This window comes from Bombyx mandarina, chromosome 08 (assembly GCF_030267445.1).
Source record: "Bombyx mandarina strain Sakado chromosome 08, ASM3026744v2".
In the NCBI taxonomy this organism is placed as follows: Eukaryota; Metazoa; Arthropoda; class Insecta; order Lepidoptera; family Bombycidae; genus Bombyx; species Bombyx mandarina.
This window is the reverse complement of record NC_143215.1, coordinates 55,512-80,933: the sequence shown is the minus strand read 5'-3', so window position 1 is coordinate 80,933 and position 25,422 is coordinate 55,512. Positions and strand designations below refer to the sequence as shown.

The 25,422-nt window shown below is 49.8% G+C and overlaps 1 protein-coding gene across 5 annotated transcripts; it reads left to right on the top strand.

Moving 5' to 3' along the window:
- The first annotated feature begins 1,016 nt into the window (after positions 1–1,016).
- LOC114247307 (metabotropic glutamate receptor 2) lies at positions 1,017–10,795 on the top strand. Of its 5 annotated transcripts, none has more exons than XM_089728962.1 (17): positions 1,017–2,045; positions 5,502–5,697; positions 5,778–5,920; positions 6,010–6,180; positions 6,264–6,408; positions 6,524–6,775; positions 6,875–7,049; positions 7,131–7,237; positions 7,703–7,852; positions 7,953–8,086; positions 8,172–8,338; positions 8,619–8,787; positions 8,885–9,047; positions 9,165–9,354; positions 9,436–9,587; positions 9,961–10,147; positions 10,432–10,572. In XM_089728962.1, coding segments are annotated over exons 1-17 (3,123 nt in total). In that variant the 5' UTR covers positions 1,017–1,424; the 3' UTR covers positions 10,433–10,572. The 5 variants fall into 5 exon arrangements, with proteins under 5 accessions (XP_089585088.1, XP_089585086.1, XP_089585087.1 ...); XM_089728960.1 differs by having other exon boundaries at positions 1,019–2,045; positions 8,629–8,787; positions 10,432–10,795; XM_089728961.1 differs by having other exon boundaries at positions 1,019–2,045; positions 9,141–9,354.
- Positions 10,796–25,422: the final 14,627 nt, after the last annotated feature.

Here is a 25,422-nt window from a genome sequence, read left to right as displayed (position 1 = left end):
TTATCGGCTTGCGTTGGCTGAGAAGCTTAACATTTTCTTTCCACAGCAACTGGTGCTAATTTCATCTGAATAGCTCTGCACGTTCCAAATAAAAACGAGCTGAAGTATCTAACAGACAGACAGGAACAGAGTGGGTCCAAATGTGGACCAAAGAGCTCTTTTTTATTGCTTGTATGAGTGGACGAGCTCTCAGCCCACCTGGTGTTAAGTGGTTACTGGAGCTCATAGACATCTACAACGTAAATGTACCACCCACCTTGAGATATAAGTTCTAATGTCTGAAGTATGCTGTAAACAACGGCTGCCCCACTCTTCAAACCGAAATGCATTACTGCTTCGCGGCAGAAATGGGCAGGGTGGTGGTACCTACCTGTGCGGACTTAAAGGTCTTACCACCAGTGATTACGCAAATTATAATTTTGCGGGTTTGATTTTTATGACACGATGTTATTCCTTCACCGTGGAAGGCAATCGTTAACAATTGTTAAGTACGTATTTCATTATAAAAATTGGTACCCGCCTGCGGGATTCGAACCCCGGTGCATCGCTCAACACGAATGCACCGGACGTTTTATCCTTAAGGCCACGACGACTACAAGAACATCTTCTCTCTTTAAAAATATCGCATTTTTTATTTTAGTACTACTTTTACTGATCTTTGTGAGTATCGAATAAGTTTACCTCATACAACGCCAGACACCGCCAAAGGAATTTTCTATCGGCCCTCATGGACACGAATTGACGGCCTAGTGCCCATTAACCAAGTAAGCCCATTAACAAAGTATTACCTCAATAAAAACCCAAAATAATAATCTCAGGAATTCTCATTCTAGAGTTGCCTACGAGAGCACAAGTGAATGCCATTTATACAACTACATGCCATTTATACAATATAATGTATTTGACAATTTTAGATCAAACTGTTTAATTGTTAAAATTTGAATAAACACTCAATAGACGACTCAGTAGACGCGTATTGTTACAGTAACCACACGGGAATCCACAGCACGCCGGACGTGTCTAGAAGAGGCCGTCTCTCGTAGAGTCCGCCGCTCCGTAGCGCCGCTCGTAGCCGTAGCACGCCTACGGGCGCTCTACGCGGCAGTACGTCGCCGCTCCCGCGCGCGCTCGCACGAGTCGCTCTGACACACTAAACACGCTTTATACAACTTTTACGTCTTCACGATACCATCCTCATATAATATTTACGGGATTCAAACCCAACAATAGAAGGAATAAATACCCTTCTACACAGTACACCTCGGTTGTCATTTTATTTCACAAACAATACAAACTGTGACTAAACACGCAAAATCACGATGCGATTGAATAGGTGAATAAAAGCCATGGTTATACATGGCCGGCTAGATGTATGATGTGAGTGATGCAGACACGCTGTGGTTGCGGCAGACAGCTCGGCACCGATGAGTGCGGCGGCTCGCGTGCTGCTGGCGACGCTGCTGGCGACGGCGGCCCTCGCCTCGCACGCCGACCGCACCCACCCCGCCAACATCAGCTCCGCTCTGACCGACCCCACGACTCATCTGTTCTATGATGACTTGCTTCCTTCTCATATACTCAGAAGTAAAAGAAATGCACACACCCTCATTGCCACTTTCGATATTTCAAAGATCTTCAAAAGAAAGAAGCTGCAGAGCAAGCAAGGGGACTCGCCAAACCCTACTCCCTCCTCCCTCCTCTCCGACAACCTGTCCGCCAGTATGTTCGCTGAGCTGCTGGCCACGAGCCTCGCCAATGTGTCTCTGGTCGTCGACACCACTCCACTCGCTGATCCGATAGAACTCACCACTTCACTGATCTCAAACAGTACTATCTCTACGAATAGAGTCTCTACACCCTTCACACAAATTTCGAATCCGAAAAATTCCTTGAAACTTAAAAGTAAAAGTGAATCGAAGGGTGTCGACGCTAGCGTGTCGTCACGAGTTGGAGTCAAGAAGAAGGTGTGGGAGAACGAGACGGTGTGGCCCGTGAAGCACGCCGCCGTTGTCGACGGAGACATCATCCTCGGCGGACTCATGATGGTCAGTCGCACTCTGTGTAGTCCTCCGGCGCACCAACATCCGGCCCGTACCCTCGCTACACCATACTGTACTACATGTACAACACAGCGGGGTCCGACTGTCGGACAGCTCTGTAAAATTCAGTTCATTTCGTTCGCAACTATAGGTTTAACTAGGATTACAACATTTCACTAATCTGTATGTAATGTGCGTGCGTGTGTGTTTGTGTGTGTGTGTAGTCGTGCCGAAGTGTGTGGAAGAGCGTCTGTTTAAGGTAGGAGTGTACGGTATCTAGCGGTGCGGCCCAGTACATCTTATTGATGTTAACTTACAATGATAGCTCATGCAAAGTCTGGATCATATCCATTATTGAATTAGTTATCCTTTACATACGAAATAAACAGCGCGGAAGGAAAAACTGTCTCCTATATAGCACGCACAGAGCTCCGTTGGCCTTCATAACAACAAGCACTGTACAAACTACAGTAAGCACTGTAGACAGTATTATTATATAAAGCTTATCTCATAATTTATTGAAATACGCACGTGTGCAAAAACTAGTCGCATGCAAGCAACGACAATATAAACAAGAGAACGATAAGTCTAAAACAAGCAATTCGGTTTGTTCATTACATTTTATGCTTTCCCACTTTTCCAATACTGTACAGTTGTTATGGTCTTAGATGACTGAACATAAGCAAAGATGTTATTTAAATAAAAAGAAGATGATAAAAAAAATTGATGGATCGAAAATATATTTTATGATAGTTTTATAAAGGAGCGTGATCGTTACAATAATCGAACGGAGTGCACAGCGGAGTGGGCCCGACGAGCGCGGGACAAGGCTCTGGGTACTTGTACATAACCTCACTCTCTCACGACATAATTATAGCTCTCTCTCAGCCTAATCGAATATCAAAAGGCATCGCTTCCAACGTGACCATATCTGTTTCCTTTTCTACGCAAATAAAATTACAAGCTATTCCAAACACATCGATTTTTTTAGATTTTTTCGGTTCCATTAAATCGACTATCTTAATTTGGATTCCGAGATATATCTGTTTCGAATCGCTATATCTAGACTAGACTAGACTAGACTAATGTTAATGTTAAATTTACAGCAATCGCTTAGAAACATATAATTACAATGATATTGGGTACTTCAGAATGAATAAGCAATAAAAGGCTATGTTTAATAACTGTGTGATCTGTTATATGTATAATGAGAAAACATTATTTAAAGCTGTTAATCTCTTTTAAAACTAATATAAAAAATTAAATAGTAAACAGTATTAATAAACTATACAAAACTGAGTTCTCTTTTTACTCAATGACATTTCACAATTCATTCTAAGACACTCAAGAAAAATCCTTTTTAAAAACTAAAGAGTTTTAAATAATAAATCTTTTTATTTACATATATACATATATGTAATTTTTTTTAAATATTAAACTATGTGTCATATACATACATACATACATATATAGCACTACTCGGAAAACCAGTACAGCGCCATCTCCCAGCACCGCTTTACTATTAGAAGCTCTCGTGGTTGCAGTTACGGCTACTACATGAGATTTCTAAATTACAGAGCATTCCACGAGCAAGAGATTTGTTACGGGTGAATACAATGAACAAATCACCGAGACTTACAAATATAGCTTTCATGATTGTTAGCTAAGTGTTATTTAGCTACGAATATTGTCAACATTCGAGTTAGTTCCGAGAGGGAGACGATCCCATAATTGATTCACCGGACTGAACCACCGCTCCACACACGCATTGCAGTGTGAAACCGCCTTTATTCTTTTCACAAATACATATTATGTACATATTCACCGATTTCATGTTGAAAATGCGTAACTTCTATGAAATAACTACACTAGCATCATAGTCATCATAGTTCTACTTTTAGTCAAAGTAAAAAATGAATATTTTGCTAATTAGCCGAACACTTGTAAAGTCTGTTACTTCTAGAAAACGATCGAACGAAGTATGAGGCGGATAAAACTTGTACGTTGTATTATGATAGTTCCGTTTGTTTCTTTTGAGCACCGGAATCCTAAATACTAGAGCACTACTACTTCTAGGTGCGTATGGAATTGATCAATGTGCATGAGGAATGCGTGTTGAAGCTTACCTTGCTTTCTTGAGCAGCTACAGAAATAAACTTTGAACCGAGTTGCGACACGTAGATTTTTTTAGGAAGGAAGGTTCACTGGTGGCCCGATGGCCTTTCCAGTTGCACCAGGACAGGTGGGCGAACACGGACCCAGCCAGGAGTGGGATTTAGTAACAGCAACTCGAGTGCCTCCAAAGGAGACTTCACAGCTCAAAGGCAACTGCTTCGCGAATACATCTACTACCAGAACGGAATCGCGACCCGCCGAGAAACTCAGCGGGCTGATGTAGGTATGGATTATGTTGCACGTCGAATTCGTCATTATCGATTCGAGGCCCAGGTCGTCGTGTAGATCGACGTTTGCTCATGAACCACAGTGCTCCGACGGCTAGTCTGCAAAAACGTGATTGGAGGGCTTGGAGGGTTTCTATGTGTGTGAGGGCCGCGTCAACAAACACCACACTCGCGTACATGACGAATCGTATGCAACTATTTAAATTGTCACTTTATTCTGAAGGGAAATTTTACTCCGCTTACAAATCATGGGGTAAAGTCTGCCGAGACGACAGACAGATTATCTGTGGACAGATTTTATGTGAGGGCGGAATGTCATCGATGCATCCAGGGTGACTCCCAAGTATTTAACCTTCCGGGCACAGAAAGACGGTGATCGGGGGAATGTGGTTTGTACGCCTAAGGCATATTAGCTCCCTTTTAATCATTCAAATAATAAAAGGTGGTGTCGGCGGTGACCGGCGGTGACCGGGATATCGATAATGAACAAAACAAAAAGAAGCGGCGAGAGGACAGAGCCTTGCAGGACTCCAGCCGTGGGAGGTCGCGGAGAGGGCCCGGTTCCCTCTACTCGATAACGAAAAGAGCGGTCGACAAGAAGTCCCGTATTATGAGCACGAGACTTTCCGGCACGTCCATGTTGAATAGTTAGAAGACCAAACCGATGTGCCAAGCTTTGTGAGCTTGAAGGATAGAACGTAGAACGGTTTTGGTCGGTTAAGGCGGCACGTCGTACAAAGTTGCTTCTGTACGATACTCTCGGACAAACAACGCGATGACTGGACCCAAGAAGTATACCGAACTAATGTCCTATAGCGAGGTTCACCCACAAAAAAAAACTGCACTAACAGTCTGGGTGACACTACGCAGTTTGGTTTTTGAGATTCTGCGCATTAATGTTAAGCTAAACGACAAATGAACGCAGATGAATGAAAGTTTCTCGAATCCAAAGCCATTTTGTGTCGCTGATGTACGAGTAATTGAAAAAGTAGCATTAAATGAGATTTGAAAAAATGAAGATGAATTTGGAATGATGAGTTAATGAAGAGCGTTGCGACAGGTCCACAGTCGGTCGGAGGTGGCGACGTGCGGGCCGGTGATGGCGCAGGGCGGCGTGCAGGCGCTCGAGGCGATGCTGTTCGCGCTGGACGCGGCGCGGGCCCTCGCCCCGCCCGCCGTCAGTCTCGGCGCACACGTCCTAGACGACTGCGACAACGACACCTATGGATTAGAAATGGCGCTCGACTTCATCAAAGGTAAGCACCGTTCTGTCCTTCGTTCCTGTGATGCTCTAGTTGACACACGCCGCTCATCTCAACGGATTTGCTGCTGGAAGGTTCCATCAGCAACATCGACGACGCGGAGTACGCTTGCAACGCGAGTGCCGTGCGGAAGGTCATCTCCGGAGTGGTGGGCGCGGCTTCCAGTGTCACGTCCGTGCAAGTCGCTAACCTGTTGCGACTGTTCAAGATACCGCAGGTAATAAGTCCTCGTCATATATTCGGCCACTCTGCTCACCGTCCCCTCTACTATCTCTTTCTATCAGCTTAAAACTAATTTTGTTCAAGGTATCATTTTTTTCGACTTCTCCAGAGCTTTCGAACAAAGCTCGATTTGAATACTTTACTAGAACTATTCCATCTGACCTTCACCAAGTGCGGGCTATGGTAGAGATAGTCAAGAAATTGGGCTGGCGCTATGTTTCTATCATTTACGAAGAATCCAACTACGGCATTAAGGTATTACTTTATATTTTAAGCAATGGATGCATCTACTGAGTAATAACATTTTTACTGTATTATCAATAAATCATTTATTTTAGGCTTTTGAAGAACTGGAAACTTTACTGGCACGCAATGAGATCTGTATCGCGGTGAAGGAGAGGCTGGTAAAAGATTCGGGGGAGGCGGACGAGCGAGCTTACGACAACATCGTGGCGCGTCTCCTGTCGCGACCGCGGGCCCGAGGTCAGCGTCAGAACTCAAACCTGTGGACTCTCAATTATATGGATACCTACTAGTAATGTGTGCCTCGTCGGAACAACCGTAGAAACAGCAGTGACGAGTGTGTGTTGTCGTACAGGAGTGATCGTGTTCGGCTCGGATCAAGAAGTGGCAGGCGTGATGGCGGCGGTGGCTCGCGCGGGGGCCACCGGAGCCTTCAGCTGGGTCGGCTCGGACGGCTGGAGCGCTCGGGCGCTGGTCTCGGACGGAAACGAGGAGGCCGTCGAGGGAACTATCAGCGTCCAGCCCCAGGCTAACCCTGTGCGCGGCTTCAAGGAGTACTTCCTCAACCTCACCGTAGAGAACAACCCGAGGAACCCCTGGTTCGTAGGTAATGCAATAACTGCATAAAATATATACCTAGTTATTATATTGCTTGAGTCTCATTTGTTCAATGAAACGAAACATGCATGTGTTTGTGTGTGTGCAGAGTTCTGGGAGGATCAGTTCCGGTGTCGATACCCGGGCGGCGCCCGCACGCCCTACAACGCTCAGTACTCGCGGCTGTGCTCGGGGCGGGAGCGACTCTCCGCAGGGAACATAGAGTTCGAGGCTCAGCTGCAGTTCGTCACCGACGCCGTGCTTGCGTTCGCGCACGCCATTAGGTAATCACCTCTCTCGTCCAAAAGGAAGCATTGCCAACGGTGGTTCTCTTCAATAACAATAAGTCGATGTTGGTTGGCTAGAGACATGCACGCGGACCTGTGCGGAGGAGAGCCGGGACTGTGCGAGGCGATGAGACCCGCCAGCGGACCGACGCTGTTGCGCTACCTGCGACAAGTTCGCTTCACAGGTTCATTCTTGTTTTTCTATTTATATTATTATGTACGTTCAGTAGTGATAATAATATGTAGAATTTAATATAAACAACAGCGGCGCTAACAAATATCGCAAACGAACAACAACAATCTCAAGTGACGTCCTCTAGCACACGCAGCTCGAGTGCACCATTACTATATCTATATATAGACCAGAACGAACTCACCAATGCGATACAAACAATGTAAGTAAACAACGATCCGAGTCCAGGAGGTGGATGCAGTCTAGAGCTAGTGTAGTGATACGTGTACTAGTGATAGAATAATATCGGTACTGATATCCAGTGTCGTCTCGTAACACCACCTGAAGATCCGGGATTCCCGATAACTCCCGATGACGCTCGAGTGCACGACTAAGTTGCACCAGTGTGGCACGCTGCATCCTGAGCCCTAGTTCATAACAATAAAAAAAATGAAGAATCGTAATTGTGACGACGCAGGTCTGAGCGGGGATGAGTTCCACTTCGACAGCAATGGCGACGGCCCCGCGCGATACAACATCCTGCACTTCAAGCAGCTGTCGCCCGGGGTCTACCGCTGGCTGAAGGTCGGCCGCTACCTCGACGGAGAGCTCGAACTGGACATCGACGGTAAAGTAACCCAAGGAGGACTAGAAATGAAACAGTCAGTGTAGAGCTGGTAGCAATATCTTGGTTCATTAATAATATCGATATTTGTGGTGTTTGTTAGATATCCAGTTCAAGTGGGAATCAGCCCGACCCCCGGAGTCAGTGTGCAGCGTGGAGTGCGAGCTCGGACAAGCCAAGCAGTATGTGGAGGGTGAGAGCTGCTGCTGGCACTGCTTCAACTGCACGCAGTACGAGGTGAGAACACCCCCCTCCCCTCCCACGAGCTTTGGCTGGCGTCGCGCGGGCTGCGGTGCTGGACGAGATGTTTTTGTGCGTGCAGGTCCGGTCGCCGAGCTCGGAGACGGCGTGCGTGGAGTGCGCGCTGGGCACGCTGCCGGACCCGCGCCGGACGCGGTGCGCGCCCGTGCCGGAGCTCTATCTGCGACCCGACTCTGCTGCCGCTGTCGCCGCTATGACTTTCTCTTCCCTTGGAATCATCCTCACAGTGTCAGTACATATTTTATACTAGAGATAACGATACTATGAAGTACCACGTACACTAGGCAAACAGAATCAGGTGACATTACTACTCCAGCCCTCGCTCGGACACTGTAACGCGCTGTGTACTGTGCCGTATTGACAACGTGCTTCGATTTCGATTGTGAAAGACGACAACTGTTTTTTTACCAAGAAAACTTAGGGCTTAGAGGTGGTTTCTTTTTTTTTTAAATTAATTCTCCAAGTATTAGTGTCTGTGATACAGACTATGAGACACATCTGAGTACAGCCGTGTTCAGGTTCGTGGTGTGCGTGTGGGCGGCGCGAGGCTCGACGCCGGTGGTGCGCGCCAGCGGCCGGGAGCTGTCGCTGGTGCTGCTCGCGGGAATCCTCATGTGCTACCTCGTCACCTTCGCACTCGTCTTCAGACCAACAGATGTTCTCTGCGCTCTTCAGCGGTCAGTCAACATATCCCTGCGCAATATGTCATTACTTATTGCAATATAATGTGCAATATCTTCCACGTTCCTCTCTATGTACCTACCGATTCTATAGTTTCGGCACCGGGTTCTGCTTCACGGTGGTGTATGCGGCGCTGCTCACAAAGACCAACCGCATCGCTCGTATCTTCGCGGCCAGCAAGCACTCCGCGCGCCGACCCTCGCTCATCTCGCCCAAGTCGCAGCTGCTCATCTGTTCTGCCCTCGTATCTGTCCAGGTGATTATCGATCGTCACCATTGTAACATATAACGAATGAATCCTCGTTTTCGTTGATGTGCTCGTACGTATCCCTGTTACATCGAAGTGTAGGTGGTGATAGTGGTGGTGTGGCAGATAGTGTCACCGGCGCGCGCCATACATCACTACCCGACGCGCGAAGACAACATGCTGGTCTGCGACTCGTACGTGGATGCGTCCTACACCATCGCCTTCTTCTACCCCGTGGTGCTCATCCTGGTGTGTACAGTATACGCCGTTCTGACGCGCAAGATACCAGAAGCCTTCAACGAAAGCAAACACATAGGTACAGTACTCTCTGCTTTTGACCCCTACCGACGGGACGACGCTGTCAAACTGAACTCAAGCGCGTCGTACTCTCGCTCAGGGTTCACCATGTACACGACGTGCGTGATCTGGCTGGCGTTCGTGCCGCTGTACTTCGGGACGGCGAGCCACGTGCCCCTGCGCGTCACCAGCATGGCCATCACGATATCGCTCAGCGCCAGCGTCACGCTCGTCTGCCTGTTCTCGCCGAAGGTGAGCTCCAACACTCGGGATCAAGTTACCGTCTGCTTCAGAACGGGCTTTTAGGTACATACCTATTATATTATGCCTTTGATGCTGTACAAGGAGCTACATAATGTATTAACAATAATGTCACGTAATAACAGTTCTCTGATTCAAAATGGCTGGTTCACAGTAACACAATGCTGGTGCTTTCTGAAGGCACTCTGTCTACCCGTCGCTAGCACTCGCCCTGCATCACCATATCGGTTGTTCTCGCTCTGGAACGCGTCGAACCTTCCGGAGCGCTCGTGCTCTACCATGCGATACGACCATACGATAAACTATAGTACGGTCTCTATTTTGTAAACGTTACGTAATTAAATAATACGAACTCTCTTCGCAGGTGTATATAATCCTGGTGCGTCCGGAACGAAACGTGCGTGCAAGCCTGATGCCGACGCGATGGAGGGGAGGGGTGAGGGGCGGCGCGGCGGGAGGGGCGGTGTGCGCGGCGCTGGTCGGCACCGCTCCCCTCCCTCGCGCACCCGACCTTACACCCTCCACCGACCTTTCCACCTTGAACGAACCTGGTGAGTTGTATATGGTAATGTAGGCCGCGACCTCCCAATTAATCTATTCTGAAATGTAGAATATTTGAAAAATGAATGAATTGAATGTAATTTTAGTGAATAAAAACGTTGTCGTTGGGAAAAAGTCGAAAGTTGGCAAAAAGAAAAAGTTGGGGGTTTGGGGGGGCAGTAGTTATTGGGAAATTAAATATTAAACAGAGAAAGAACATCATTCCGACACAGAAATACAAACCCCAATATTGTAGTTAACGATGATGCGTTAAGTCTCGAGATGTGTTTGGCAGAGCGCTCGTCAACGGATCGTCAAGTGCAGACGGAGGAGGAGTCGGAGCTGTACCCGCGGCTGCGTCGCGCGGTGGAAGAGAACGGCGTTCGGCTGGACGCGCGGCAACTAGAGGCGCTGCGGGCCGGGCTGCCGGCGTTCGGTGCTGGAGGCTCGGCGCCGCCCTCGGCCGAGCTGGCCGTGGCGGTGCTCGGCGCGGACCTGCCCTTATAGCGCGCGGGGCCCGCTCGCGGCAAGCTGCGCCGCGTGCCCGTGCTAGTCTAACCGGTGCGGTGCCGCTTGTGCTCACACGGGACGCGAACTAATTATATCGGAACAGTGCGAATCAAAATGTGATATTAGTTAAATAAATTACAATAACTTTAGTGTTGATGTTTCATTTTCCCATGTGGTAATCTCATCGACAAAATACTTATATACATAATAATGGCTAGCTGAAATTTCACTATGAAGTAAATAAGTTACAACGAACAAATTTCGTTCTTGGCTTCATGCCAAAAGTAAAGGGTTTATTTAGCTGATAAGAACATCACACAAAATCAGGAATAAAAGCTTAAGAAATAATAAGAAATAGATAAAGAAAGCTTTACATAGAAAATACGCATTCCAATCAGAATAAGGTCACATTTTCCAGCGCGCACAGGGGCGCACAGGCTAGGTTTCGGTTAAGTTTTTTTTTTGTCAGAGGAGAAAATCGCCGGATCCCCATCCGCGCAGTGGGTGGGTTATGTGGGAGTTGAACCTCACTAAAAACTCCTGCCGCACAGTCAGAATGATTGAGACGGCGGGACAGGGTTTACGCAGAGCATATTACATCCGCTGAACCGGTGCCGCTGGCAACACGACCACCGGTTCCCTCGGTCTTGATGGCGCCGCACTGCACCATCTTCCGAAGCGGTGGGAGGAACGCGGTCTACCATCACCCGGCTTCCTATTACGGGCGAGGTGTAAAGCACCCCGCCCCATGCCTGGGTCCCTCCCCGCACAAAGCGGGTGGAGTACGAAGCTCTTAGGGGACCGGGTCACGGATGGGACCCTGGTCCCGTCCTGCTCAGCGGCGGCGGATTTTTGCGTAGTGAGGAGAGCTTTGCCTCACCCGCCCCACCGCTTCCTTCTGCGAGATGGTGCACTCGCAGAAGTCGAGTATAGCTTTCCAGGATTCTTTGCCGTCAAGCATCGACGCCTCGACCACGATTCGAGCACGGACCGCCGAGAATGGGCCTTCCGCGCCCGCAGCTCACTTTTGGAGAGACGCGCCACGCTCAGAGCACTAAGCTCGCTGCTCCACCGATAATGTGCAGCGAGCGACTCCGCTTCCAACTCTTATGGCGGTGGCCCCGCCAACATACACACAGCCTCAAAGGAGATGGTGTGATATCCACGGACGATGCTGAAGGCAACGGTGCACTGCGGCCGGCGCAGGAATCGAGCCCAACCCCGCGTCGAGTCGGCGTACAACCTGATTTGGCCCCCCAATATTCGGGAGCAGCCAGCTCAGCCAGGCCGTCCTCATCAATCAGGGGACCAGCACCGCAAAGTGAGCAGGAAAAGCCCACCGGCTGTCACACGAGGCCGAGGTACCTCAACTGCATCCCGACTCCTATCCGGACGCCTCTAACCACAAAGCGGGCGTCGACAGGTAGCGCTCTCCGCGGCCTATAAAACTACAAGGCCTCGGATTTACTGAGCGCCATGTCGAGGCCTAGACTCTTTCCGAGGCAGGCAGATTCTATAATCATCCCCCTGGGTCACGAAAAACCTGTTCTCCGCGTAACAAATACCGCGGAAGCACGGGAGGTGAGCGCTCCTCTGCACCCAGTTGTACACGATATTCCACAAGAGGAGGTCGAAAACCAACCTGTGGAACACCACGCACGACCAGTAACCGGTGCACAATCCCACAGTGTCCGATACACGTGACCAATCTGTCCTCCAAGTAGGAGGACAGATCCACCAGTCCACCAGTCGGCGAAGGTAGGGAGGCACTCCGTGTCTTTCCAACGCCCCCCCTATCACGGACCAGGGCCCACCTCCGTAGACGACCTCCTCCGAGAGAGGCCGAACGAACGCGAAGGATATGCAATAGCTTAAAAACTTTTCTTTTCGAATTACTTTCGTCGACGACGACGACGTTAGGTTCTGGTTTAGGTTTAGGTTTAGATTGAGGTTTAGATTGAGGTTTAGATTGAGGTTTAGATTGAGCTTTAGGTTTAGGTTTAGTTTTAGGTTTTTTTTTGTCTCTCTTTTCTCTGCAAGGGTGCAAAGCTTTGAAGGCTGGACATAAGGTCTTTTATTTTTATTACTTAGTCTAGGTTCTTTCTCAGGCATTCCGTCCTCTATTACTGTTGTGTTAGCGTGTATGGGGACAAGTGATACTCAAGACGGCCAGTGACACACTAACATTTATTACAAACATAACATTTCCTCCCTTATCAGTTCAAGACACATTAACTATTAAGACACATTAACACTATTAAGACAAACAAAATTACAAGCTACACATTTAATAAAACTGTCTATAATTAACCCTAGGGCGGTTACGTTTAGGAAACCTGGGCTCCCTAATATTTTGGGGCTCCAAGCTCGCCTCCTCTGCCTCGAAGAACAGATCCCCTTCTTCAGAGTCTTCAGACTGCGCGGGTCGACGCACTCCTCGCGTGACAGTTACGTGACTCGGTTCCGGTGACTCCCGATTCGGCTGGTTGTCACATGCACTAGAGATTCCAGTGCGGCCGCTCTCCTCTTCCCTCTCCTCAGTTGCACTCTCTTCGTCGTGTGTGTGAGGTCCGATGCCGCTACTATCATCACAAGGCGACGACATCATCCCCGTTGCCGGACTAGCAACGGTTGGAGCAATAGAACCGCTCAAGTCATCCGCCCAGGTTTGACTGGCACCACATTTGGTTTTGCATGAAAACAGCTGTTCAGAGTGCCTCTTGAGTTGTATTGAAGATTTAAAGTCTTTTACAATGTATACGTTTTTACCAATTCTCTTTAATATCACACCTTTACACCACGTATATTTATTATTAACAAGATATTTTTTGTACATAATTAATTGGCCTTGCTCAAAATTTCTGACTTTCCCTCCTTTTGTTTTACTTTGCGTACACTGTTTAGATAAAACATAATCAGTCAACGAAGCAGATGAAGGCGACGGTGGCGAACGCGGGTTCATTAAATCTAAACGTGAACGTAATTTGCGACCAAACACTAACTGTGCCGGAGACATTCCTGTTGTTGAGTGAACTGAGTTTCTATAATCGAAAACGTATTTGTATAGTCGCAGTTTGTTTTCCCTAGCATTGGTACTACTCAACAAACAAGTTTTGATACCCCTTTTTACTATTTTCACATAAGCTTCGGCTTGTCCGTTGCTTGCCGGGTGGTATGCCGGTGAAGTCATATGAGATATACCGTTTAGTGTACAAAAATTAAGAAACTCCTGAGAACAAAAATTAGTACCGTTATCCGTAACTACCGTATGAGGCAATCCGTATCTGGACATGTACTCATACATTCTTTCAATGACCGCACTAGTAGTTGTGGAAGCCATCTCGTACACCTCAAGCCACTTGGAGTACGCGTCTACTAGGACGAGGTACATCCGACCATTCAGCGGACCTAGAAAGTCTAAGTGTACACGGTAAAAGGGTTGTGGGGGGTATTCCCACGGGCACACCGGAGTGCGCGGCGGAGTCGGTCGTAGCTGCATACACACCTCACATGAGCTAATCATATTTTCTAGGGCGTCGTCTAAGTTACATGATAAGGCGTTTAATGAAATAAAAAAAATGTTAGCATCCGATGTCGTCTAAGCCTGGAAACCAACATCGAGATCGAGCTTCAGCCTTTGTTTTAACTATGCCCATGTGTGAGCTATGCAACTCTGTTAAAATACGGTGACGCAAACTCCCTGGTATCACCACTTTATGACCCCTCATAAAGCAACCATTTTCAACAGACAGTTGCAATCTACATAAGTAGTAAGGCTTAACTTCTGCGTTAATAATTTTTTTAGGCCATCCGTTTTGAATATATTTGATGACTTCACGTAATATGCTATCATTGCTGGTTGCGTTACGTAATTCAGTCACCAATATCGGGAGTGCGCCTTGCACTACGAAGCAAACATAAGAGGCGCTGTCGAATGCATCGACATCGACCGCTCCCGCTCCGCGCCTGGTCCCCCCGCCTCGACCACCGCACGCGCCCGCGCCGCCCGGTAGACTCGCACGAGACAGATAGTCCGCACTATTATCTGCACTCTTCACGTACTCGATTACATAATTATAACCACTAAGAAAAATTGCATATCTTTGAAGTCTGTTTGCCGAGACTTCTGGGATGCCTCGTTGTGGGCCAAATATCGAGAGCAGCGGTTTGTGGTCCGTCCTTAGTATAAATGGATTTGACCTGCCGTACAAATATTGATGAAATCGACGAACACCAAATATAATGGCGGTTGCTTCCTTTTGGATTTGTGAGTACCGTTTCTCGGCGTCATTGAGCGTGCGCGAAGCGAAAGAGATAGGTTTTTCCTGGCCATCGGAACTCACCTGTGATAGAATAGCACCTAATCCATTGGGCGACGCGTCTACAGTGAGAATTATATTTGCATTAGGATTAAAATGGGCCAATACATTATCGGATGCTAACATTTTTTTTATTTCATTAAACGCCTTATCATGTAACTTAGACCAACGCCACTTTGTTTCTTTTTTTAAAAGTTCGTATAATGGTCCGAGAATACAAGATGCATTTGGTACAAAATTCCTATAATAATTTACTAAGCCTAAGAAAGATCGTAGTTGACTAACATTCGTAGGCGCCGGTGCCTTTAATATTGCTCTTATTTTATCGGGTGATTTTCTTAGCCCCTCTTTATTAATGGTAGACCCTAAATAATTAATTTCATCTTGAAAGAACTGACATTTAGACTTTTGTAGAACAAATCCTGCGTCTTGCAACCGTTGTAGGACCTGATGCAATCTCTCAAGATGTTCAGAGTCATTACGACCCGTTATGAGCACATCGTCCAATAAACACAGCGTGCCGTCCAGGCCCGCTAGCACTGTATCCATGGCTCGCTGGAAAATTGATGGCCCACTAGCTAACCCGAACACCAAACGCGTATACGCGAAGATCCCTTTATGCGTATTGATACAAGTTAACTTTTGGGATTCTTCATCCAGACAAAACTGACCGTAGGCCATAGACAAATCTAATTTAGTAAATTTCTGGCCCCCGTATAGTTTAGAAAACAACTCGTTTACGGTAGGCAACGGATACTGTTCTACAACTGCTTGTTTATAGTAACAGAGTAGTCCGCGCAGATACGGACCGAACCGTCACGTTTCAGTACCGGAACTATTGGTGACGCGTAGTCGGAATGCTCGACTGGTCGGAGTACTCCCAGTCCCACTAAACGGTTTATCTCTTTTTCTACTTTTTCACGCAGAGCAAATGCGACCGGCCGTGGTTTAAAAAATATAGGATGAGCACTTTCTTTTAATTTCAAATTAACTTTATATTTGTTGAATTTACCTAGCTTGTCCGAGAACACGGCGGGATATTGTTCCTGTATTAATTTCAACGTGTCACGGGTAGTGGCACATTTATATACGGGCGCTAGCTGCAGTTCAAATTTCGCGATGAAGTCGCGGCCCAGTAAAGGTGGTCCGCCATCGCGCACCACGTACACGTCGAGCTGGCGCGTGCGACCCCGCCACTCCACTAACAACTGAGCGCGACCGGCGCAACCTAACACGTCACCCGAGTAACTTAATAACTTCTTATTTGTGCTAAATAAGGGAATGTTTTTAAAATGTTCGTTATATGTATCTACGGAGATAACGGTAACAGCTGACCCACTATCAATCTCAAAGTTCATTCTGATACCATTGACACACACGGCTTCGATTAATGGTTCACCTCGCAAAGATCGAATGTTACAAATTTTACCGTCGTCACCGTCACCTTCATCGTTCTCCTCCGTTACAACATAATTGATTCTTTTGCACATTCTACGCAAATGTCCTTTTTTGTTGCACTTCCTACAAGTGTAACTCGCAAAACGACACTCCGCGGCTTTGTGATTCGAATAACCACACACGGAACACTTTACTTTTGCACTTTGAGGTACACTAGTCGGAGAACGTTTGCCTATTTTGTACAGCTCTGTAACGACAGCCTCGGTAGCAGCGCTTGCAGCAGCAGCCGCGCGGGCGCTGCGCAAGCTCTCGGTCAGCTCCACAGCCCTGGCGAAGGTCAGCCCGGCCAGCTCTTTTTTTTTTTTTTTTCGGGTAGAGGGCCGAACCTCCTACGAGGTCCCCGCGCAAATGGGGCGCGCGGGGTATGTGAGACTCAACGATCTGCATGGTGTTGTGAGCAGACCGCGGGCCCAAGGATTTTAGGACCCACCCACTAAACGACTCCCCTGCACTCTTACACCCGACGTCCGATCCCCTCCGAGGTCAGAACCCGGATGAGGTAGGGGGGCTACCGCGGTCAACACTACAACCAGACGGCGCGGCTCACCCCAAGGACGCCCAGCCGACGGAGCCTTCGAGGCGAATCGAAGGCTCTGAAACGTCGGCCGTCTCGGTACGGCAGCCCGTCGGGCCGCCCAGACGATGCCGCTGGTGTCCCGGAATACCCCGCTGGACCAGAACCAGCCTGCCGGGTCGGGACGCGATACACCGTCGACCGGTCGCTCTATTCACTCCACGGCAGCGCGCTAGAGTGCTGGTAGCGCGCCGCGCGGCCTCACCCCCTCAGGTCGCCCCTTGACCTTCACCGGGGGGAGGCCGCCACCTACAGGGGCCGGGACGTACGGGCGTATTCCCGCCTCCGGCCCCCGGCTCGACGGCGACGGATCGGTGCGGAAAGGGAAGAGCTCTCCCTCTCTCGCTCCGCCGCCTCCTTCTGCGAGATGGTGGACTCGCAGAAGTCGAGCATCGCCTTCCAGGACGCGTCGCTGCCGAGCATCGTAGCCACGACGCGCGGCAGCGAGAGGTCCACTCCAATGACCGCGACGAGGGCGGCGCGTTGCTCGTCGAATCCAGAGCAACGCGCCAATGTGTGTTCCGCTGTGTCTTCCTCGTCGCGGTCCGCGCAGTGGTGGCACTGCGCCGTCGGTTCCCTTCCGGCTATCTTATGCAAGTACCGGCCGAAACATCCGTGGCCGGTAAGCATTTGCGTCAGCCGGAAGGTGAGGCATCCGCGGTCGCGGCCCACCCAGTCCGCGAGAACCGGGCGGACCGCCGAGATTGGAGCCTCCGCGCTCGAACTACTACTTCGCCGGGGCGCCCTTCCCCCCTAGAGCGAAGGTCGCTACGCCACCGGTAATCGGCAGCGAGCGCCTCCGCCTCCAGGTCCCAGGGTGGCGTCCCGGCGAGCAAACACGCCGCCTCGAATGAGACGGTGCGGTATCCTCGGATCGCCCTGACCGCAATCGCGCGCCGCGACGTTCTTGCGGGTCAGGGCGTGGCACCATACGGGAGCCCCGTATAGTGCCATCGACCGCACCACCCCCATGTAGAGGCGGCGCGCCACCTGATCGGGACCCCCGACGTTTGGAAGAAGCCGGCTCAGAGAGCCGGCCGTCGCCATCAACCGAGGGCCCAATTTTTCGAAGTGAGCGCGGAAGCTCCACCGACCGTCCAGTTCGAGGCCGAGGTACCGAAGACCGGTCACCCCGACCCCGACGCGGACGCCTCCGATCACGAGGTGGGCACCCAGAGGCGGCGCTCGTCCCGGCCCGTGAAAGAGCAGGGCCTGGGTTTTGTCGAGCGCCACCTCGAGCCCCAACCGTCGGATCCTGGTGACGACGTGTGCCACGCCTGCGCACGCCAGACGGGCAGACTCCCGGTAGTCCCTCCCCGGAGCTACGACCAACGTGTCGTCAGCGTAACAAATTACGCTGAGCCCGGGGAGGGGTCCCCGAATGACGCCCCGCAGGACCCAGTCGTAGCCGATGTTCCACAGCAGGGGGCCCAGGACGGACCCCTGCGGAACACCGCGCTCGACGGGGAAGCGGTACATCGCCCCACCGTGTCCGATGCACTGGATCGACCTGCCCTCGAGGTAGGAGCCGATCAGTCGGCGGAGGTATGCGGGGACGCCGTGATACTCCAGCGCCCCCGCGATCACCGACCAGGGCAGGGTGTTGAAGGCGTTCCTTACATCTAAGGATAACGCCATCGCCACCCCGCCCCGGGATACGGCTTCATCGGAGAGGGCCCGCACGCGCAGAATTGCGTCGATAGTCGAGCGGCCCTCTCTGAAGCCGTATTGCTCCGCCGAAAGATCGGGACCCGTCTCGGTCAGGTGCCGGACGATGCGGGCCGCGACGATCCTCTCGAGCATCTTGCCCGCTTCGTCCAGCAACACGATGGGGCGATAGCCCGCGGGTGAGTCCGCGGGGCGCCCGTCCTTCCGCAGAAGGACCAGTTTGCCCGTCTTCCATTTCGACGGGAACCGTCCCGACTCGAGGCACGCTTCGAAAAGCCCCCCAAGCCGGTCCCCTAGGGCCTCGAAGGCCAAGCTCCAGACCCGGCCGTGAACGCCGTCAGGGCCGGGGGCCGCGTCCTTCGCTCTCATTCTGGACACGGCCGCATGGATCTCCGCCCCCGTGATAGGGGGAGGGGGCTCCTCGGCAGCGGGAACGCTGGGGCGACGCGGAGGCGTGCCCCACGTGGCGTCCATCTGGGGGGGCTCAAAGTCCCCCCCCGCTGCCGGCGGGAAGAGTGCCGCAACAATTTCCCGCAGCTGCCGAGGCTGGAGCCGCTCGGTCACCGGGAGCGCCCACGGTTGCAGTTTCCTGCGAACCATCTTGTATGGGCGCCCCCAGGGATCTTCATCGAGCGACTCCAGGAGAGTCTTCATGCTCTGCTTCTTGGCCTCGCCGATGGCCAGCTGCAGCGCCGTCTGCTTTTGACGACAGTCAGCGTGCAGCTGGGCCGCCGTCTCCGCGAACGCAGCGTCGCGACGACGGCGGCGGCGGTGGCGTGCGCTCCGGCGGCGCGCCCTCACGCACTCCTCGCGGAGTCTTGCGATCTCGGGCGACCACCAGAACGCACCCCCACGTGGTGCTCGGGGGCCGACCCGGGGCATGGCGGCATCGCAAATGTTTGCCATGGTGCCCCGGAACCAGTCGACCTCCGCATCCACGTCCGCGAGCCGCGCGGGTTTTGGCGCCCACGCAGCAACAGCGGCCGCCTCCATCAGCAACTCCTTGTTCATCCGTTTCAAGGCCCACCTGGGGAACGAACGGGGCGCACCTTGCGGGAGCTCCTCCTCGCCGCGGGCGCCCGCGGCCGACGACGACAAGGAGGAGGCGGAGAGCTCGAATCGGACGTATCTGTGGTCCGAGAGCGTCTCCGCCCCCTCGAGTACGCGCCAGCCGCAGGTGCGGCGCACGGCGGACGGGGACGCGAACGTCACGTCCACGTGAGATTCCCCGTTCCACCGCACGCAAGTCGCGACCGTACCTCTGTTTAGAAGACAGAGGCCGGTCACGATCGCCCACTCCGAAAGGGCCTCGCCTCGCGAATCCGTGCGGGGGGAGCCCCAAGCCGTACACTTGGCAGCCCGGCCAGCTCCTGCACGTACATTTTTTCTTTCTCCACGCCCGGTAACATACCCATAATGAATCGATCTCTTAATGTTTCTTCTACATTGCTGAAGTTACACTGAGAAGTGAGACCTCGTAACCTCGCAGCCCACTGTGATGGTGTCTCCTGGGGTAGTTGTGTGGCGGCATAAAAATGATGACGCTCGCCAAATCCCACTGATTTTGGAGTGAAATGGTTGTCCAAGGCACTAACTATATCTTCGTATGATACTTCTTGAACTTCTTTAGGCAGCACGAGATCAGCTGCCAGTTTGTAGGTAGATTCGCTGAGTGTGCTAAGCAATATGGCCCGTCTTTTGACTCCTGCTGGATCTTTCACCACGTTAATATCGTTCGCGATGAACCACTGTGTGAGTCTGCATCTCCAAGTCTTCCAAGTTTGCGTGTTATGATCGAAATTACTTAAATTTCCGAAAGACATTATTATTATTTTTTTTGGTGTGGGTACCTCGTCGCCAATGTTGTGTTAGCGTGTATGGGGACAAGTAATACTCAAGACGGCCAGTGACACACTAACATTTATTACAAACATAACAATTACCATTCCAGTTCTATCATTTATCCTTCTCGTACTTTCGTTCTTCTCATTCATACTTTAATTCTAAACTTAACTTGGGGTCTAGGATGTTTTGGGATGGGCAGTTTACTTTTATTACAATTTCTTAATCTACATAAATAATTTACTGACAATTTTTCTTACTGACTATATCTTACGCTATACTTAACAACTATTTATTGGAACGAAGTTCCTTACGGCAGGCTTGGAGGGGATAGGGATTTTGCTGCGCGATCGAACTGAAAAAATGTGATAGTAAAACCGTAAGAAAAAATCCGTGGAAAAAAGTGCGTGGAATAAAACCGTGAAATGAGACGTCCGCAGGCGCGACAGTCGCATACACAAGCGAGTAGTGTATAATACCTTTCTCTTTCTCCCTCTTTCTTTTCGTTCTCTCATCCATTCTCTTTCTATTATTATTTCTATTTTTCTATTTCTATGTAATTTTATGTTAACAAACAAAAATAAAGAGACATATTTTGTTATTTTAGTTGATAATTTGAATTAGGATGTTTTTTTATTTTAAGTAATTTATTATTTCCTAAAATACTGAATTTCCTAAATACTTTCTTGTACTTAAATAAAACCTAATCAGCAAAATTTATGAGAAAAATCAAGAAAACCTACATACCTACATAAAATTAAGCACGATTTTTTTTGCAATTTGTGTCGATTCTACATTAGCCGAAGGAACTTCGTTCCTACCTGGTGTCCCACGACACCACATAATTTCTTTTTTTTAACTTATTCCATTAATGCTATTGTGATAACATAGTTTTATTCTTTGTTGTTCTATTTACTACTTTTACTATTTGTACAGCATAATCTATAAACAGTTCCTTAACATTCTTTTCAACAATCAATTTACACAATTTTTTCTTATTTACAGTTATATTTATTTTGTTTTCAAGCTCGAACCTTTGCTTTCCAAAAATGGGACAACTGGTCAGCAGATGTTCGACCGTTTCCGGCATGCCAGGTTCACAGGCATACGAGGGGTCCCCCTTACGCTTGAACCTAGCCAAGTATTCGGAGAACCCTCCATGCCCCGTAGTGAACTGGGTAATGTGCCCAGTTATCCTCATTTTTCTTACAGTGCTGTACGCCGCTTTTATTGTCTATTGTATCTATCAAAGTTTTCATATTGTTATCTAGCAGTAATTGGACCATCTTCTCATGAAACAGGCTCCAATTAGCTTTTTTAGTGTTGAATATCCTAGTAGTTCTTTCAATTTTGATGCTTTTTGATTTATGGAGTCTATCTTGAATACCATACCGTTGTGGGCCGAGCTCACTAGGTCTTCATCGACTCGCCATCCGTCTATCAGGTCCAGCATGTCTTCGGTACAGAACGTCACATCCACGCGGCTTTGGTACCTCTTATCTCCTCTGATCTTATCAAATGTCGGGACATCTCCCTCGTTTAGAATCTGTAGGCCCAAATCTCCGAGAGTCCCCATCAGTTGTTCTCCTCGTGCATCATCTTCTTTACTCCCCCACCAGGTACTCTTGGCATTCGCGTCACCTCCAAAGTTAAGCCTTTTGGGTTCCGTTTTTCTCTCTACCCTTTTGATCTGTTCAAGATAAGACTCTATGGGCTTGTCTGGCTCGAAGTAGTAGGACACCAGCGTGATCTCCCAGGCTCTGGTCCGGATCCGTGCTGGAGGCGTGGTCTCGCCGCTTGGCAGACCCGTCGGCCGGCATCCGTACCGTCGAGGCGGTCCGCCCGGTTCTCGTGGACTGGGTGGGCCGCGACCGCGGATGCCTCACCTTCCGGCTGACGCAGATGTTGACCGGCCATGGGTGTTTTGGCCGGTACCTCTTCAAGATAGCCGGAAGGGAACCGACGGCGCAGTGCCACCACTGCGCGGACCGCGACGAGGAAGACACAGCGGAACATACATTGGCGCGTTGCTCTGGATTCAACGAGCAACGCGCCGCCCTCGTCGCGGTCATAGGAGAGGACCTCTCGCTGCCGCGCGTCGTGGCTACGATGCTCGGCAGCGACGCGTCCTGGAAGGCGATGCTCGACTTCTGCGAGTCCACCATCTCGCAGAAGGAGGCGGCGGAGCGAGAGAGGGAGAGCTCTTCCCTTTTCGCACCGATCCGTCGCCGTCGAGCCGGGGGCCGGAGGCGGGAATACGCCCGTACGTCCCGGCCCCTGTAGGTAGCGGCCTCCCCCCGGTGAAGGTCAAGGGGCGACCTGAGGGGGTGAGGCCGCGCGGCGCGCTACCAGCACTCTAGCGCACTGCCGTGGAGTAAATAGAGCGACCGGTCGACGGTGTATCGCGTCCCGACCCGGCAGGCTGGTTCTGGTCCAGCGGGGTATTCCGGGACACCAGCGGCACCGTCCGGGCGGCCCGACGGGCTGCCGTACCGAGACGGCCGACGTTTCAGAGCCTTCGATTCGCCTCGAAGGCTCAGTCGGCTGGGCGTCCTTGGGGTGAGCCGCGCCGTCTGGTTGTAGTGTTGACCGCGGTAGCCCCCCTACCTCATCCGGGTTCTGACCTCGGAGGGGATCGGACGTCGGGTGTAAGAGTGCAGGGGAGTCGTTTAGTGGGTGGGCCCTAAAATCCTTGGGCCCGCGGTCTGCTCACAACACCATGCAGATCGTAGAGTCTCACATACCCCGCGCGCCCCTTTTGCGCGGGGACCTCGTAGGAGGTTCGGCACTCTACCCGAAAAAAAAAAAAAAAGGCTCTGGTCCGGATCCCCACCACCACAATGTTGTTGGTGGTGAGTTGCGGGTACTGTATCACGTCCAAGTCGTGATCAAAGACAGCTATCGCTGCTTTGACAGTCCCATCTCCTTGTGCAGTGCTTTGGAAGACCCTTACGCCCCGGAATACTCTCATACTCCTTGCCCCGCCCACGTATGGCTCTTGAATTAAGGCTATTGCAGCTTTTCGAGTAGTGGCTTCAATGGCCAACTCAGCGGTTGCTAATTTTTTCCTTTGGAGGTTTGCTTGTAAAACTCTGTAGGGGGGTGATGGGGGTTCATTCTTTGGTCCAACTTTAGCAGTGGTATTCCACTGCTCGTCGTGCTATATTGTCCCCTTTTGCCATTACGGGGCACTCCTTACTAAAAGCGTTGTGTGCTGTGGTTGTCATATTTGCCTTTCGGCAGTTACAGCAGGTAGGCTCTATGCCTGTCAGTCTGTCCGGACAATTGGCCCTCATATGTGGTCCGCCGCAATGGCTGCAGCTTGGTAAAGCTTCTTTACAGAACTTTCTGCTATGTCCGAACCCCAGACAGAGGGTACACTGCACCAGTGGCGTTTGGTCCGCCACTCTAACTGGTTGTATATCAATGTGTAGCGACCCCATGCTCAGGGCTCGGTTCCAGATGGTTGGGGACACTTTTAGCACTACGTGGTGGGTGTGAGGGTTACGGGCACCCTTTTTATATTTTACCTCTATCCTGTCGTCCTCTTTGTTGAGGTTACGGAAGAGGTCTTTATTTTTGCTTCTTAAGGCTTTTTGGAGGTCCTCGTCGGAATGCATCTTTAAGACATTATAGAGTATCAATAAGGGATCTTTATTTTTTATTTCTTCAACGAGGAGTTCCCCCTCTGCCTTTTTTAATCTTTGTGTTGCCTTTGTTCTCTCTTCTTCTGTTCTATAACTCATTATAACTTTTCTGTCTTTAATCTTTCTCACTCTTTCCACTCTCACCCACCCTTCATCTTCACTAGCTGTTTTTCGGAGTTCCGTGAGAATACCATCGCCTGTTTCATTTTCGTCTTTAGTGAGACCATTATTGAGTGTAATGTGGTGCATTTTGGGGATTGCCTCCCCGGCTGTGATACCACCACATCCGCATAAGTCGCTTTTTGATTCTGGAATATGTGTTTCAGCTCTTCCATCTTCTCGGAGTTTTCTCTTAGGAGACTGCAATTTTCTTCCAGTTTTTTCTTTAATGCATTTAAGGTCTCACCTTGACCTTTATCCTTTTCCTTGGTCTCTGCTTCTTTCTCTTTATGCGTTCCCTTTTCCTCTACTTTCTGCCCCCTTGTAACTTTTCCTTCCGCCTCTTTTACAAGCTCATAAAGCCTTTCTATTGCTTGTAAGACTGCCATTTTTATGTCTGTCTTCAAATTTCTCGAATTTTCAAGATTTAATTTGGCCTTACTAAGACAGGCTCTAGCTTCCGCAATCTTGCTTGGGAAGCCTTGTATTTTTGGTTTTTGGGGGGCTTCAGATGACTTTTTTGTGGGAGATGTTAGAGTTTTCAATTTTATGGCTTGGTCGGCCTTGGCTGATTCCCATTCTCTCACACTTCATCTTACGCTTCTTGTAATATTTGGGTCATCTGTATTGGATGATCCAGCATGTTCTGCGTTTTTCGGAGGAGAGTTTGGATTTTTGGACACTGGGGTTCTGATATTTGCGTACATAGTTAATTTAATTTTTATTTTCCTTGCAGTGAGGACGCGTCAATATCACGTAATATAATTACATAAACAGGACGTCACAAAAGGTTTGTATAAGTTATATAAGGGACGGTACAAATAAGCAAAATAAAAAATTATATCTCTGTTTTTTGTTACAGATTCCGTCAGACTATACGAGTTCTAGACTCGTCGAGTGTCGATTTTTTTTTGTTATTTTTGGGCTAGGACGCACGGTTTACGAGATATGAGGTATTTTTGGAATTTTTAAATACCTAAACAACTTTATCTCTCGGCCCTCGAACTGCTTGAAGAAGTATTTTAAACAACCTGTTAAGTTCTTCCCAATTCTCCGATTTCGCCGGGAGATGTACCGGGCTGCAGTATTTTGATTGGGCCGTCCGGTCC